This window comes from Trichogramma pretiosum, unplaced genomic scaffold, assembly GCF_000599845.2.
Source record: "Trichogramma pretiosum strain Unisexual culture from Peru unplaced genomic scaffold, Tpre_2.0 scaffold86, whole genome shotgun sequence".
Taxonomy (NCBI): domain Eukaryota; kingdom Metazoa; phylum Arthropoda; class Insecta; order Hymenoptera; family Trichogrammatidae; genus Trichogramma; species Trichogramma pretiosum.
In genome coordinates this window covers 466,089-479,575 of record NW_019640815.1, presented here as the reverse complement: position 1 = coordinate 479,575, position 13,487 = coordinate 466,089, and the positions used below count along the sequence as shown (strand labels likewise).

Below are 13,487 nucleotides of genomic sequence, written 5' to 3'. Positions count from 1 at the left end.
AAGAAAAATATATTAAAATAAAGATGATTCAACCAATGCAATGCGCTATATCTCCGCTTATTTACCCTATCTAAATATATACAAATCATACAGATGCACCGACGCACATGTTTGCATAGGCCTCTCCTCCACGCGTATATATGCGCGCATTTATGCACGGGCACGACGCACACCTCTCCGTAAAAATATAGTATTAATAGGTATACACTGCACAATGGAGTGCGTGCAGTTCTTTGGCATGACGTTGTGTTGTAGGTAGTATAGCAGAATGTAAATTTTGCGAAGCTGCCGCGCGCTCTCTCTGTGCTCTCAGTCGCCGTCCGGGTGAAGTTAAAAGCAGAAGTGCAGCGATCGGAGCCAGTATCGAGTTGACAGACGCAGAGATTAGCACTGCCTAACACAATTGTTTTCTTCTCTCTGTACGTGTGTATTGCGAAGAAAAACTTTAGAAAAAATGTCAGACGACAATAAGAAGGAAACGGATCCGAAATTGGACGACGAATTGAGCGAACTGCTGGACAGTGAGTGTGATATTTTATCCGATATTACGATTGATCATGACTTTTTTCTTTGCGAAAGAGACAAAGAGTTACTCGAAGCTCGAGCTGATAAAAACATAACCTCGGGGGGATTTTAAGTTGGGATTACCTCTGTCGCGATGACAAATTGATCACGCGACGTGAACTCTTTGAAGGAAAAATAATATAATCATTTTCTCGTTTACGAAATTCCGAAAAATCGAATCGTCTTTGGTAATCTTTGAGAATCTTACGTTAAAGAGGGTCATGGGTTACATAAGTATTTAGCGCTAATCGTTCAAAAATATTGAAGGTGCGCTGAAAGATTTCGACAAGCCAGTCGTGCCGGCGGCGGCAGCTACGAACAAAGATGAAAATCCATCGGCGGACGCTGCTGATGGAGAGATTGAAGTCATTCAGGCGTCCGGGGAAATGGACGAGCTCTGGACGCAAGATTTCATGAAACAGGCGGCCGAGCAGTTTCAAAAAAATTTGGAGGAACTCATGAAAAATGGTAAATAATGAAATTTGAGCAAAATTGATCTTGAAGTCGTTATTTATCATTGATTTTCTGTATGTTTATTCAGAGGCAGGAACAGAATTAGGAGAGTCGTTTAAAAAAATGGCAGAAACAGTTGCCGGAGCTATATCAACAGACACTTCGGAAGCTGAAAATATCACAGCAGATTTCCAATCGGCCATAGCTCAGGCGATGAAAGATTTATCAGCACAGTCTGAGACGCTATCAGCGGTAATTATAGCATTACAATTGTATGAAACGATGAAATTTCAAGTTCATGCATTTAATTTTGATGTATTTTAGGGAGTGCCAAATATAACTGATGCAGATTTGGCAGCGATGTTTGGACAGGCATCTTTTGAGAATGCAGGAGAAGATATGCTTCCTTTCATGCAAGGAATGATGCAATCTTTGTTATCCAAAGATGTTCTTTATCCTTCAATGAAAGACCTCATTGACAAATACCCAGCGTGGCTTGACGAAAACAGAGAAAAGTTATCACCAGAAGAATTAGCTAGATATGAAAAACAGTTGATGCTCATGCAAAAAGTAATTTCTGATTTCTATTTTAGAATTTTTATAACGAATTTTTCCATTAATTAATTTATCCTGTAACTATAGGTTTGTCAAGAATTGGAAACAGAAAAAGAGGATGATTCTGAAGAAATTAAGAAAAAGAGGTTCGAAACGACATTATCGCTGATGCAAGAAATGCAAACTTGCGGTCAGCCTCCTCAAGACTTAATTAACGAGCAGCCAGCGATTTTCCCGCTTGACGTCGATCCAAGTGCCGCCACACCTGAAAACATGGCCGGACTGACGGAAGGGCAAAATTGCTCTGTAATGTGAAAAAAACAGAGCGAACTTGTGTAAAATACGTAAATTTTCGTAAATCGTGTAAATCAATGTGCAAAATCATGGACGCACTAGTATTAAAAAAATCAGACGATCAAGTTTACAACATTTTTTACAATGCTGACTTTGCACAAGAAAATGAAAGCGTGTTTTGCAGTTATAGGTACACATCAAGAAATCTATCAAAGTAGTTGAATTTATTACTTGTGCAATTGGTGCAAGTATGTATGCAAATAACTAATCTAATTGAAAAAAAAGGCAAAGAAGATTCTGTTTTTAAAAATATATTGTGTAACAGGCAACTTTTATAAATATAATTGTTTATCTATCGTTTTAGTTGAATACAAACTACTTATAATTTATAAAAAAAGAGAAATAATGGATAAAACCAAAATTGTTTACGTTAAATAGCAATGTATTGTTACACTATTATTCATATACACCACTATAACTCATCAAAAGGCTAAAGAAATTGCGAATTTCGGTAACCCTCGAATCGACGTGATCACAGTTGAAAGCAAAACTCTCTCCCTTATGCTGGAGACAATGCAGCTACGCCTGGCAAAACTTTGCCCTCCAACAACTCCAAACTGGCACCACCGCCGGTACTGACATGGCTCACTTGATCCTCGGTCTTCCATTTGGCGGCGCAGGTCGCGGTATCACCGCCACCGATGATCGTCGTCGCGCCGCGTTTCGTGGCCTCGACTACGTTGTCCATGAGACTCTTGGTGCCTTTGCTGAAGTTCTCGAATTCGAACACACCAGCGGGTCCGTTCCAGACGATGACTTTAGCCCGCTTGATTGGTTCTGTCAGAATCGAAAAATAGTCGTGAATTTTTAATTTGAAAAGTATAGATGATAAAATTTTGTTTTATTTTTGTTGTTTATGAATCATTGTTATCAATAAATGAAGTTTTAGGTATAAAATGCAACATTTTATCATTGAATACCATAAATTTTCATGAAAGTATTGAACTATTGTAAATCTGATATTAAGTTTAATTTTCACCATTTAAATTTTATTTCATAAGGATATATATATTTTGATGGTGAGTTACTTTTAACGAGTTTAATTTTTCTTCTATTCAGAGAATCGTTCTACTAACTTATCTCTTCATTTTCATCAGTAAAAAATCGATCTACTAAAAATTATCTTTGTAAAACTTACCGGCAAACAATTCTCTGGTCTTGGGTCCAACATCAAGACCCATCCAGCCATCAGGAATTCCAGTTTCGACGTCGGCAGCTCCGACAGCCGCATCCTCGGCAAACTTCTCTGCCGTGACGAAGTCAACTGGCAAATGAATCTGTACATTATTTTTCTGGGCCTTAGCCAAAAGTTCATTGACGATCTTAGCTCCTTCTTCGTCATACAATGATGTACCAATCTGTAAAAAAGTTTTATTAGAATATATTGTAAATGCTAACTAGTGCAATTGTTAAATATTCGCTTCAATAACTTACTTTCATGTTTTTGCTGATCTTCAAGAATGTATAAGCCATACCACCACCAATAATCATCTCATTAACTTTGTCCAACAAATTGTTGATGAGCTGGATTTTGTCAGCTACTTTAGCGCCACCAAGAATGGCAAGGAATGGTTTTTCTGGGTTATCCAAAGCTTTGGCAAAGTATTGCAGCTCTTTCTTGAGCAAGAAACCACTGGCTCTGATGTCAAAACCATCACCCATCATAGAACTGTGGGCTCTGTGAGCAGTACCAAAGGCATCGTTGATGTAGACATCACCAAGCTTTCTCAGAGATGCTCTGAATTCTGTGACCTTGTCTTTATCTGCCTTAATCTAAAAAGGATCGTTAGAATTAAAATGAAATCAAATAATACAAAAATCAATTGCAAACAAGATATCTTACTTTGGCACCATCTGGACCTACACCTTTTCCCTCTTCTTCTACATGAAACCGTAAGTTCTCCAGAAGAATGATGGTTCCTGGTGCTGGGTCTGCGCAAGCAGCCTCTACAGCTGGTCCAACGCAGTCGTCCAAAAATTGAATATCTTTGCCCAGGAGGGTTTTCAGCTCGTCTGCCACTGGCTTCATGGTGTATTTCAAGTTTTTGGATCCATCGGGTCTGCCCAAATGAGACATGAGCACGACTGACTTGGCTTTCTTTTCCAATGCATATTTGACAGTGTCGAGGGCAGCAACGATTCTCTGGGTGTTGGTAATTTTGCCCTCCTTCATGGGAACATTGAAGTCGACTCTGTACAACGAATAAAAAATTTTCCGTTAGTGACGCAATAAAAGTAATTAGAGCACGTGAAAACGACGAATCGTTCCAAAACAAGTACGAATCACTCTTGTGACAACTTGAACCTTCGTCTATTTTGACAATGGCAAAGTTCGATAAATAGAATTCAATGCCAAGTGTCTCGGACGAATCATCATTAAAATAGTTACACGTAACATCGAATTAACACGCTAATGTTTTAGAAAGTTTTTTTCAATAAAAATCGATACACGTCGATTCATAAATGTTGATGACAAACATAACGAATGTTTCCACCGAGACACAACCGCATCGATCGACTTTCGACAAATTAAATCACCTGATAAGAACTCGTTTGCCGGTAAGGTCGACCTTGTCGATGCTGAGCTTGTTGAGGGCCATAATTAGACGAGTTTTATTACGATGACAATTGACAGAACTGATGCTTCGAGTTTTATCAACGAACGACGGAGACGACGTTGAGTAGTAACAACAACGAAGACGATCGCCAAGGGACTGCTGTAACTGCGACTGCGAGAGGAGGATGATGCGATCGATCAGACGACACGTTTGATAGTGGCAACGGGCGACGAATGTCATGAGAAGGTCGCGCGCCGCGAAATCACTATCTCAGGCTCTGCCACGCTGCTGTGTGCGTGTAATATACTATATATATAACGACGAGTTTTCTGCTGGCTCGCAGAACTGCGATTGCGCGCTTTTTGAATGAATATTAATATCGATTTCGCAATTGTAGCGCGAAAGTTTGGATTTTCATCGAGGGGAAAGATTGACTGTGAAGACTGTTGAGGTATATTTCACTTTTTAATTAAAAAACTTTTATTATTTACAATTTTTTTGTCAATAATACAAAAATGAATAAGCAGCTTTTGTAAGAAAAGCTGCAAGACGTGAAATGTCCTATTATACATTTAAAAGCTATGTTACACAAAAAATTAAAATCTAAGAAAATTAATTAATACACAGTACATAAAACTCTCTTATGATTATTTTGTAAATATCACTGTACACAACTATTGTACATCACACAAAAATCAATTAAATTAATTATGGAAAGCGTTCGTAACAAAACAATGTCATGTCTGCAAAAATTCGTTTTGCAGTTTAATATTACACACAACAATCACAATTGCACAGCTATACAGAAAAAATTAAAATCTAAGAATATTAATGAACTTGATTTATTTGTTTTCTACAAATCAAAGCTATATCACTGTTTGCATTTATGACTCTCGATTTACATTTTCCTCGCCACTCGCAATCGCCAATTTAACATTGAATAAATCTTTGTTGTTCAGCTGATCGACTATTAATTCGCAGCACTCGATAGGTAGCCGGTAATGTATCAGCTCCCAGAATGGATACAGCGACCAGCGCAGACTGAACTCCCTCGACACCATCTCGCACAGATGCAGCTCGTTGTACCAGTAGAACTCCGGGGGAATCGCGGGAGACTCGATTGCGATCAGTTTCGCCGCCTCCATCGGTCTCGACTCGATCAGGTCGTACAACGACGACTGGCTCTCGTCTATCTTGATATCTTTCGCTCGTCTCGCGAACTCCTCGTGGCTCGGTAAGTACCGGTCCGCCGGATTCGCGAACAGCTCGAACTTGGCAAAGAGCTTGACGATCGTCAGCGCGTCATCGTTGCACAGTTGATAGCCTCTCCTATCCAGGCAATCGAGGCATAGCAGAGCACGACAAACCAGCTTGAGTTTGGAGTCGCCGGTGGCGTACTGCGTCGGGAACGTCTCGCCGTAGTGAGCCTCGCTGGGAAAAACAAAGTTCGATAGCTGGGCGCCCTGATCCAGTAGTGCGTCGACGGTAGCCGGCAAAAAATTCGCCACCGCCCATTGCAGCGGTGTCCTGCCCTTCTTGTCTCTGGCATCGATCCGCACCTGCAGCTGGCGTTTTTCTTGGATGATCTCAAAGAACTTCTTTACCGAGTCATTATCCTTTTCTTCTTTTCTCTGGCAAACGATGTGTAGAGCCGTCGCTCCCTCCTCGTCCAGGATCGGTCCCAGATCAGCCTCTCTCAGCAGCAGGCGCTCGGCCATCGTCCAGTTGCCGCTACGCAGAGCCAAGTGCAGCGGCGTCCTGCCCTTCCTGTCCCGGGCGTCGATCGGCACTTCTGTACCTCTTACCTCGTTAATCCGAAAAAACGTCTCCGCCCACGAGTCGTCGTATTCGCGGCCGCAGATCTCATGCAACGTCGTCGACCCTTTCTTGTCCCGCAAATTAGGGTCGGCACCTCGGCCCAGCAGACGCGCGAACATCGTCGAGTTCTTGTGCTTCAGAGCCAGCTGCAAGGGCGTACTGCCGTCGTTGTCCCGCGCGTCGAGATTCAGCCGGCGATTCTCTCTGTCGCAGATCCAGAAGAACTTGGTCGTCACCGGGTCCACGTCGTCGTCGTCGCCTTCGTAGTCGCACAAGAAGTGCAGAGGCGTCTCCCCCGTGACGCAGTTTGCAAGATTCGGATCGGCACCGTTCGCTAGCAGCAGCTCGACCAGTTGCTCCTGGTCCCACCTCAGCGCCGAATGTAGCGGCGAGTCGCCGGTCACACGACAGACACTGTTAGGATGCTCGCCCGCCTCGAGAAATTTCCTCGCCACCTCCGCGAAGCCGTACTCGCAGGCTATGTGCAAATGCGTCAAGCCCGCCGCGTCGCTGTGATTCGCGTAGCCGCCGTTGTCGCGGTAAATCTCGAACAAATTTTTCACCAACTCGGGGCGGCGTCTGGTCGCGCGATGCAGCGCGGTGGTGCGAATGCGACGCACCTGTTGCTGCTGCTGCTGCCCGTCCGATGATGATTGATCGTCCTTGTAGCCGGTGCGAGCCACGAACTCGACGACGACGCAAGCTGGATCGCGGTCGTCTTGGACGAGCTCGTGCATGCGTGCCACCGCGTCCTGGAGGAGACGATCGATCTGTGGGCCTCGAAAGAGCTCGCGCAGATTCGGTAGTTGGCCCCGCCAATTTTTGATCAACCAGTAGAATTGATGGAGAAATTTCCAGCGATCGTCCTCGATCTTCAGATCGATCCTTCCGCGTAGAATGCGTAGTTGGTTCAAAGAGTCCGTACCATTGCTGAAGTAATCAGTGTCCATCCAATGGTCATTTAAGATCGCCGATTCCGAACAACAATGCTCGGTGTAGGACATTTCATCATCGTCGCTATCGTTATGATTTTTACTGAACAATTCAGATGGGTCACTGTGGTGAAAATTCGTGTCATAAGGACAAATATCAGAGTCTGAAAACATCTTGAAGCACTCACAAAAACACACGATTATCGCTATTGTAATTTAAGATTTTTTTTTTCTTCTTCACCAAGAATGCACTCGCTGCACTGTTGCGTAGATATATGTAGGTTATGGGTCCGTTGACACGTTTATGAGCACTATTGGGCCTCGAATGAGAATTTGAAACTTTCGAATTCATGTGGCTGTCAACTCACTGACTGAACTCCGTAATCCGTTCTGTACGAGTATAGGTATATAGTGTTAGTTTCCGCCACTTGCGCACATGGCTCGAGCAGCGCAGCATATAGGCTATAGTATATGACACATGTAGTAGTAGTACTGCCATGCTCAGCAGCAGACGACGCTGTTCATCATTTTTACGAGTTATTATCAATAATTGCATTAAAAACAGTCGCGATTTAACCAGCTGTCAGCACGAGGCATCGATGAAAATGCCCGCGGAAAGCAGCAAGAAACCCCTGGAGTTCGAGGTGAGGGCCGAGTGTCCAGTCACGAAGGCCCGAACCGGCTTTATGCAGCTCGTGCATCATCACGTGGACACGCCGGTATTCATGCCTGTTGGGACTCAGGTGATTGTCATTTTTAAATTTCTCGAAGTTTTGAGTAGAGAGTTAATTGAAGACTTTTTTTTAATAATCTTTTTCATTGTAACAGGGAACTTTGAAAGGTATACTGCCACAACAGTTGGAGGAATTGGATTGTCAAATAATCTTAGGAAATACATATCACTTGGGTAATCGGCCTGTAAGTTTGAATTTTTTTTTTGCCCTTTTTTTGCTTGTATAATTATTTTTCTACATTATTAATTATGATTTAATTCAGGGTCCAGAGATTCTTAAGAAAGCCGGTGGATTACACAAGTTTATGAATTGGAAGCGAGCTTTATTGACTGACTCGGGTGGCTTTCAAATGGTGTCTTTACTGAAGCTTGCTAAAATTACAGAAGATGGTGTTAATTTCAGAAGTCCATTTGATGATTCTGAATGCATGTTGACTCCTGAAAGGTCGATTGAAATTCAAAATGCAATAGGAGCTGATATAATCATGCAATTGGATGATGTAGTATCCAGTACGACGACTGGACCTAGAGTAGAAGAAGCTATGCAGAGGTAAGATAAAATATTCAAAAGAAAAACAATTATTGAATATTTGAATTTAACTGACTTTTATATATTTAGAACTACAAGATGGGTGGACAGATGCTTGTCTGCACATCAAAGACCCACAGAGCAAAGTATTTTTCCCATTGTACAGGGTGGATTGTATCCAGAATTGAGAAAAGAATCTGCTAGGCAATTAACACAGCGCGAAGTCAATGGTTTTGCCGTTGGAGGTCTGAGTGGAGGAGAAAGTAAAGATGAATTTTGGAAAATGGTTCATCTTTCTACAGATATTTTGCCAAAGAATAAGCCACGTTACTTAATGGGTGTCGGTTTTGCTGTAGATATGCTAGTTTGTGTCGCATTAGGAATTGATATGTTTGACTGTGTATTTCCAACAAGAACAGCTGTATGTATCTTTTCTTACAATTTAAATTTTGATCTTTTTCCATCATAATAATACAATTATAATTGAATTTCAGAGATTTGGCTGTGCTCTGGTACCCAGTGGACAATTAAACTTGAAAAGAGGCGAGTATGATAGAGATATGAGACCAATAGATGAAAACTGTGATTGTGAAACTTGCAAAACACACAGCAGAGCATTCCTTCATCAAATAGTCACTGTAGAAACCAATGCATGTCATTTATTAAGTGTTCATAATGTGGCTTTTCAATTAAAACTTATGAGAAATATTCGTCAAAGTATTGTAGAGCAAAGATTTCCAGATTTTGTTCGTGATTACTTGTTAAATGTTTACCCTGATAAGGAGTATCCACAATGGATAATTGATGCTTTAAAAGCAGTAAATATTAAATTATTATAATTATTAATGTTTGGATTTCCATCAAATGTAAATTATATTTGTGTCCTGTGGACAATTTATTGAATTTCAATAATTGTACTGTATTTTGTACTTAATTTTAGAATTAAATCAAATTCCAAAGCATTTCAGGAGATTATTTTCTTTATGTCAAATGAAACTTCTGAACTATTCAGGTTAAAATTATCTATTGAAGTTTTGTACAGTAAAGAGAATCTTAGAACAATATACATTAATTAGTTATAAAGTAATTTTGATTTAATGAGTTCATCACATGAAATCATCTGAATCGTAACCTGAATTGTCTGTGTTGGTAGTCATTTTGGCAGAGCTGAATAAAGAGTTGTAGCTCCTACAAATAAGAAAGTTTTTTATAATTTTGAGCAAAAATTATCATGCACTTATCAAAAAGAATAACAATTACCTCAGCTCAGCTTCCTCTTGACGTCTCTTTTCTTCAGCCTTTTCCTTTTCCTTCTGTTCTCTTAGTAACTTTTTCTTATCTTCTCGCTCGCTTCTGTCTCTTGCTTCCCTCTCAGCGCGGAAGTTCACTTCTCTAGACTCTTTAGTTTTGTTTAGACGATTAACTACAGTATTGAGGCGTTTAGACACATGTATTTTACGGACTTCTTTTTCCTTGTGGAAACCAATTTGACCAACGTCCATGCCTTGGGTCTTTTTGAGATTTGCCCACATAGTGTAAACGACATCGATGTCATTGACTTTGTTTCCTTCAATACTGTTGGCTTTGACTAACTGGGCTGCATCTTCCAGAACGCTGCCAGGAATGTCATCTATCGTTTGACCCTGATAACCATAATAATAGAATTTAAGATATTTAAAAAAGAATGTTTCTGAATTGTTGATGAATGTACCTACATATTTTAATCTCAAGTATACGTGGGCCGATGAGAATTTGTCAACGTGAAACCAAACATCTTCTGGCCAACCCCACTTTATGAGATCCTCATCTATAAAATAATGTTATATCTTAGATTAATGAGCTCATTTTTCAATCAACGTAAAGAACAAAATACCTACTTTCATACTTGTCAACTCCCATGAACAACGTCACTGGTGGTTGCACCACTGAAAAAGTAAAGTTTATGTTTTAAAATCCAAGCGCTTCTAACCTTTCACAAAATCAATAACAAGCAGTTCAAATGTCAAATGTATGCAATGGTTAATTCAAAGATCAAACGAACCAAATTATCGACTCACCATCGCTCGTAAAGAAGAAAACCATTTTCCGATATCTAGAATCTAATTCCAAACACTAACGAGGAAAAAGCTCGACTTTGGTATTGCAAATATCACCGGTCGATGATCAGCATGGCATGTGCGCCGCGAACAACGCATAAGTACAATGACGTTACACACGCGGCGCAAGTATATACTTATAACTATACACAAGGAACAGCTGTTCAAAACACAAACTCGCGGCGCGAGATTGTGCACTCGCTGTTGCTTGCTGCTGCAGGCGAAATGTCACTACCACTCAGCAGCCTGCGATCATAATGCAAGCAGTGATGAACTCGTTTCGCGAGACACTGGCCAACGCTCGGCACGTCCTGATCCTCACGGGCAGCGGAGTATCCGCCGAGTCCGGCATACCGACGTTTCGCGGGCCAGGTGGATTTTGGCGCAAGTATCAGGCCACGAGCCTGGCCACCCCCGAGGCCTTCGCCGCGAATCCGTCGTTGGTTTGGGAGTTCTACGAGTATCGCCGGGCACTGGTGAAAAAAGTCCATCCGAACGAAGTAAGATAGCATATTATCGTACTTTCGTAATACGCGAATACCTTACCCTCTGTGTATCGATGTATATAGGCTCATCGTGCCATAGCCGAATTTCAAGAGAGACTGGCGAAGAAGAATCGCAGAGTGACGATCGTGACGCAGAACATCGACGAGCTGCATCAGGTCGCGGGGGCGAAAAACGTCCTCGAGCTTCACGGTTCGCTCTTCAGAACCAGATGCACCAAGTGCAAGATAAAGGAGACTAATCACGGTATACCAATTTGTCCGGCGTTGGCGGGTGACATGTGCGTACTCATTGCAGTGACTCAGCAATTGTCGTTACGAGTAATTAAATCGTGACGTTTTGTTTTGCGCAGATCGGCGGAACCGAACTTCGTCTCGTCGAACATTCCACTGGACGAGCTGCCGAGATGTAGCGTCCAGAGCTGTAAAGGACTTCTCAGGCCGGATATCGTGTGGTTCGGCGAGGGTCTCGACTCCGATATTCTCGACAAGACCAGTAAGATATATATTATATCGTAAAATACAGCAACGAATACGATAATATTTAAATCATGAATATTGCAGGCGAGGCGGTGGAAACTTGCGACGCTTGCCTGATCGTCGGCACCTCCTCGATAGTCTACCCGGCGGCTATGTTCGCGCCCCAAGTGGCCCAGAGAGGCGTTCCCGTGGCCGAGTTCAATCTCGAAACCACCCCGGCCACGAGAGAATTTCAGTATCACTTCGAGGGGCCGTGCACGGTAACGATACCGGATGCTCTGGCCGATCCAGCGGCCGCGGCCTCCGAAGAAGACTGAGAAGAATACATTTTGAGGAGTGGAAAGAAAAGACTATATTGGATTAAGAAAAATTCTGTTTTCTGTCTTCGTTTATTGTAGAGATAGTACAATATTTTTCTGTGTATACACGATTATAAATTGTAATATGTATCATTTGGAATATCTCGATGATATCAATGGGATATCCCAATGACGATTATATTACAAGAGATACCATCTATTAAAATTAATTTTTAAGAACGTCGCAACAATAAAAACAATATTTTCTAAGGCATCTCGTTCGCTTACAAATATTGACAACTCAATTTTTTTTACAATTTTAACGCAAATAAACATATACTGGCTAGTTGGAAATGTAACACTGGCACTACATCACAATTATGAATTTATTGCAGGTTACACCATGCTAATAAACACATGCTAATCACTGACTAGTTTAAATAATACTGGCACTGCATCACAATTAAGAATTTATTGCAGTTCATAAACACTTTCATTTTTTTGAATTTTTGTTATTTTGAGGCATTTCTTCTTTTTCTACCGGAGTTAAGTTTTATTCTTGACTGATTTTCGCTGTTATGAACCAAATCAGGGTTTTGTGAATTCTCTTTTACTTCTCTTGATGGTTTTCTCTTATCTTTTTGCTCTCCTTTGTCCCTTGCCTGTCTCTCAGCACGTAAATTAACTTTCATTGACTCTTTAGTTTTATTTAGACGATTAACTACAGTATTAAGGCGTGTAGACACATGAATTTTACGGACTTCTTTCTGGTTGTGAAAACCAATTTGCCCAACGTCCATGCCTTGGGTTTTTTTGAGATTTGTCCACATAGTATAATTGACATCAATGTCATCGACTTTGTTTCCTTCGATACTATTGGCTTTGACTAACTGGGCTGCATCTTCCAAGACAATGTCAGGAATGTCATCAATGGTTTGACCCTAAAGATTAATGTAATAGAAATTTAGATATATAAAAAAATGTTTCTTATTCATTGATAAATATACTTACAAATTTTAATCTCAAATATACATGGGCAGATGAGAATTTGTCAACGTGAAACCAAACATCTTCTGGCCAACCCCACTTTATGAGATCCTCATCTATAAAATAATGTTATATCTTAGATTATTGAGCTCATTTTTCAAGCAACGTAAAGAACAAAATACTCACTTTCATACTTATCAACTCCCATTAACAAAGTCACTGGTTTTTGCTCCACTAAAAAAGAAAATAAGTTGTTTAAAATCAAACGCTTCTGACTTTTCACAAAATCAATAAGAAGCAATTCAAATGTAAAATGTGAAAATTCAAGCCACGAAATTATACTCACCATCACTTGTAAAGAATAACACCATTTTGTAATATCTAGAAGATAAATCCAAGGATTATAAAAGAGAAATATTTTATAAATTTTCTTTTCAACTTTGCCGGCGAGTTGCTGCGGCACCTATTGATCACCGGTCGAAAAGCACGTGCGTCGAGAACAACAGAGAGTCGCAGAATGACAGTACAGCACACCATGTGGCACATAAATGTACACATGTGGACCTGTATGGAAGCCTGTATAAGTGCCTTGCGTCACCACGCACTGCTCCCCCCCCCCCCCCCCC

General features: G+C 41.0%; 6 protein-coding genes across 6 annotated transcripts; 3 read left to right on the top strand and 3 right to left on the bottom strand.

Annotated features, from left to right (window-relative positions):
• The first annotated feature begins 168 nt into the window (after window positions 1-168).
• LOC106657575 (peroxisomal biogenesis factor 19) lies at window positions 169-2,150 on the top strand. Its single transcript, XM_014379168.2, has 5 exons — window positions 169-521; window positions 832-1,032; window positions 1,106-1,269; window positions 1,342-1,587; window positions 1,660-2,150. The coding sequence occupies exons 1-5, from the start codon at window positions 455-457 to the stop codon at window positions 1,885-1,887; spliced, it is 906 nt and encodes a 301-aa protein (XP_014234654.1). The 5' UTR covers window positions 169-454; the 3' UTR covers window positions 1,888-2,150.
• An 11-nt stretch (window positions 2,151-2,161) lies between these two features.
• On the bottom strand, window positions 2,162-4,778 carry LOC106657574 (phosphoglycerate kinase). The gene is made up of 5 exons (XM_014379167.2): window positions 4,465-4,778; window positions 3,770-4,118; window positions 3,361-3,699; window positions 3,065-3,284; window positions 2,162-2,703 (listed from the first exon to the last, which is right to left on the bottom strand). The coding sequence occupies exons 1-5, from the start codon at window positions 4,722-4,724 to the stop codon at window positions 2,426-2,428; spliced, it is 1,446 nt and encodes a 481-aa protein (XP_014234653.1). The 5' UTR covers window positions 4,725-4,778; the 3' UTR covers window positions 2,162-2,425.
• A 2,753-nt stretch (window positions 4,779-7,531) lies between these two features.
• LOC106657556 (queuine tRNA-ribosyltransferase catalytic subunit 1) lies at window positions 7,532-9,365 on the top strand. The gene is made up of 5 exons (XM_014379146.2): window positions 7,532-7,977; window positions 8,063-8,152; window positions 8,231-8,517; window positions 8,587-8,917; window positions 8,991-9,365. Exons 1-5 carry the CDS (start codon window positions 7,732-7,734, stop codon window positions 9,333-9,335), a joined length of 1,299 nt encoding a protein of 432 aa, XP_014234632.1. The 5' UTR covers window positions 7,532-7,731; the 3' UTR covers window positions 9,336-9,365.
• A 138-nt stretch (window positions 9,366-9,503) lies between these two features.
• LOC106657550 (coiled-coil domain-containing protein 25-like) lies at window positions 9,504-10,700 on the bottom strand. Its single transcript, XM_014379135.2, has 5 exons — window positions 10,554-10,700; window positions 10,374-10,421; window positions 10,212-10,303; window positions 9,757-10,139; window positions 9,504-9,684 (listed from the first exon to the last, which is right to left on the bottom strand). The coding sequence occupies exons 1-5, from the start codon at window positions 10,576-10,578 to the stop codon at window positions 9,603-9,605; spliced, it is 630 nt and encodes a 209-aa protein (XP_014234621.1). The 5' UTR covers window positions 10,579-10,700; the 3' UTR covers window positions 9,504-9,602.
• A 127-nt stretch (window positions 10,701-10,827) lies between these two features.
• LOC106657549 (NAD-dependent protein deacylase sirtuin-5, mitochondrial-like) lies at window positions 10,828-12,144 on the top strand. The gene is made up of 4 exons (XM_014379134.2): window positions 10,828-11,092; window positions 11,162-11,376; window positions 11,449-11,591; window positions 11,660-12,144. The coding sequence occupies exons 1-4, from the start codon at window positions 10,850-10,852 to the stop codon at window positions 11,890-11,892; spliced, it is 834 nt and encodes a 277-aa protein (XP_014234620.1). The 5' UTR covers window positions 10,828-10,849; the 3' UTR covers window positions 11,893-12,144.
• On the bottom strand, window positions 11,946-13,458 carry LOC106657552 (coiled-coil domain-containing protein 25-like). Its single transcript, XM_014379136.2, has 4 exons — window positions 13,208-13,458; window positions 13,048-13,095; window positions 12,886-12,977; window positions 11,946-12,815 (listed from the first exon to the last, which is right to left on the bottom strand). The coding sequence occupies exons 1-4, from the start codon at window positions 13,230-13,232 to the stop codon at window positions 12,387-12,389; spliced, it is 594 nt and encodes a 197-aa protein (XP_014234622.1). The 5' UTR covers window positions 13,233-13,458; the 3' UTR covers window positions 11,946-12,386.
• Window positions 13,459-13,487: the final 29 nt, after the last annotated feature.

What these genes read in the sequence shown, in the direction of transcription:
- LOC106657575 (XM_014379168.2), top strand. Translation starts at nt 455, where the DNA reads ATGTCAGACGACAATAAGAAGGAAACGGATCCGAAATTGGACGACGAA. An exon ending in ATTGAGCGAACTGCTGGACA is followed by an intron (nt 522 to 831) that starts GTGAGTGTGATA and finishes AAAATATTGAAG; the next exon opens with GTGCGCTGAAAGATTTCGAC. An exon ending in GGAGGAACTCATGAAAAATG is followed by an intron (nt 1,033 to 1,105) that starts GTAAATAATGAA and finishes ATGTTTATTCAG; the next exon opens with AGGCAGGAACAGAATTAGGA.
- LOC106657574 (XM_014379167.2), bottom strand. Translation starts at nt 4,724, where the DNA reads ATGACATTCGTCGCCCGTTGCCACTATCAAACGTGTCGTCTGATCGAT. An exon ending in GGCAAACGAGTTCTTATCAG is followed by an intron (nt 4,119 to 4,464) that starts GTGATTTAATTT and finishes TTCGTTGTACAG; the next exon opens with AGTCGACTTCAATGTTCCCA. An exon ending in AGATCAGCAAAAACATGAAA is followed by an intron (nt 3,285 to 3,360) that starts GTAAGTTATTGA and finishes ACTTTTTTACAG; the next exon opens with ATTGGTACATCATTGTATGA.
- LOC106657556 (XM_014379146.2), top strand. Translation starts at nt 7,732, where the DNA reads ATGCTCAGCAGCAGACGACGCTGTTCATCATTTTTACGAGTTATTATC. An exon ending in ATCACTTGGGTAATCGGCCT is followed by an intron (nt 8,153 to 8,230) that starts GTAAGTTTGAAT and finishes GATTTAATTCAG; the next exon opens with GGTCCAGAGATTCTTAAGAA. An exon ending in TATTTCCAACAAGAACAGCT is followed by an intron (nt 8,918 to 8,990) that starts GTATGTATCTTT and finishes ATTGAATTTCAG; the next exon opens with AGATTTGGCTGTGCTCTGGT.
- LOC106657550 (XM_014379135.2), bottom strand. Translation starts at nt 10,578, where the DNA reads ATGGTTTTCTTCTTTACGAGCGATG. An exon ending in TTTCTTCTTTACGAGCGATG is followed by an intron (nt 10,422 to 10,553) that starts GTGAGTCGATAA and finishes TTACTTTTTCAG; the next exon opens with TGGTGCAACCACCAGTGACG. An exon ending in GGGAGTTGACAAGTATGAAA is followed by an intron (nt 10,304 to 10,373) that starts GTAGGTATTTTG and finishes ATTATTTTATAG; the next exon opens with ATGAGGATCTCATAAAGTGG.
- LOC106657549 (XM_014379134.2), top strand. Translation starts at nt 10,850, where the DNA reads ATGCAAGCAGTGATGAACTCGTTTCGCGAGACACTGGCCAACGCTCGG. An exon ending in AAAAAGTCCATCCGAACGAA is followed by an intron (nt 11,093 to 11,161) that starts GTAAGATAGCAT and finishes CGATGTATATAG; the next exon opens with GCTCATCGTGCCATAGCCGA. An exon ending in CGATATTCTCGACAAGACCA is followed by an intron (nt 11,592 to 11,659) that starts GTAAGATATATA and finishes TGAATATTGCAG; the next exon opens with GCGAGGCGGTGGAAACTTGC.
- LOC106657552 (XM_014379136.2), bottom strand. Translation starts at nt 13,232, where the DNA reads ATGGTGTTATTCTTTACAAGTGATG. An exon ending in GTTATTCTTTACAAGTGATG is followed by an intron (nt 13,096 to 13,207) that starts GTGAGTATAATT and finishes TTTCTTTTTTAG; the next exon opens with TGGAGCAAAAACCAGTGACT. An exon ending in GGGAGTTGATAAGTATGAAA is followed by an intron (nt 12,978 to 13,047) that starts GTGAGTATTTTG and finishes ATTATTTTATAG; the next exon opens with ATGAGGATCTCATAAAGTGG.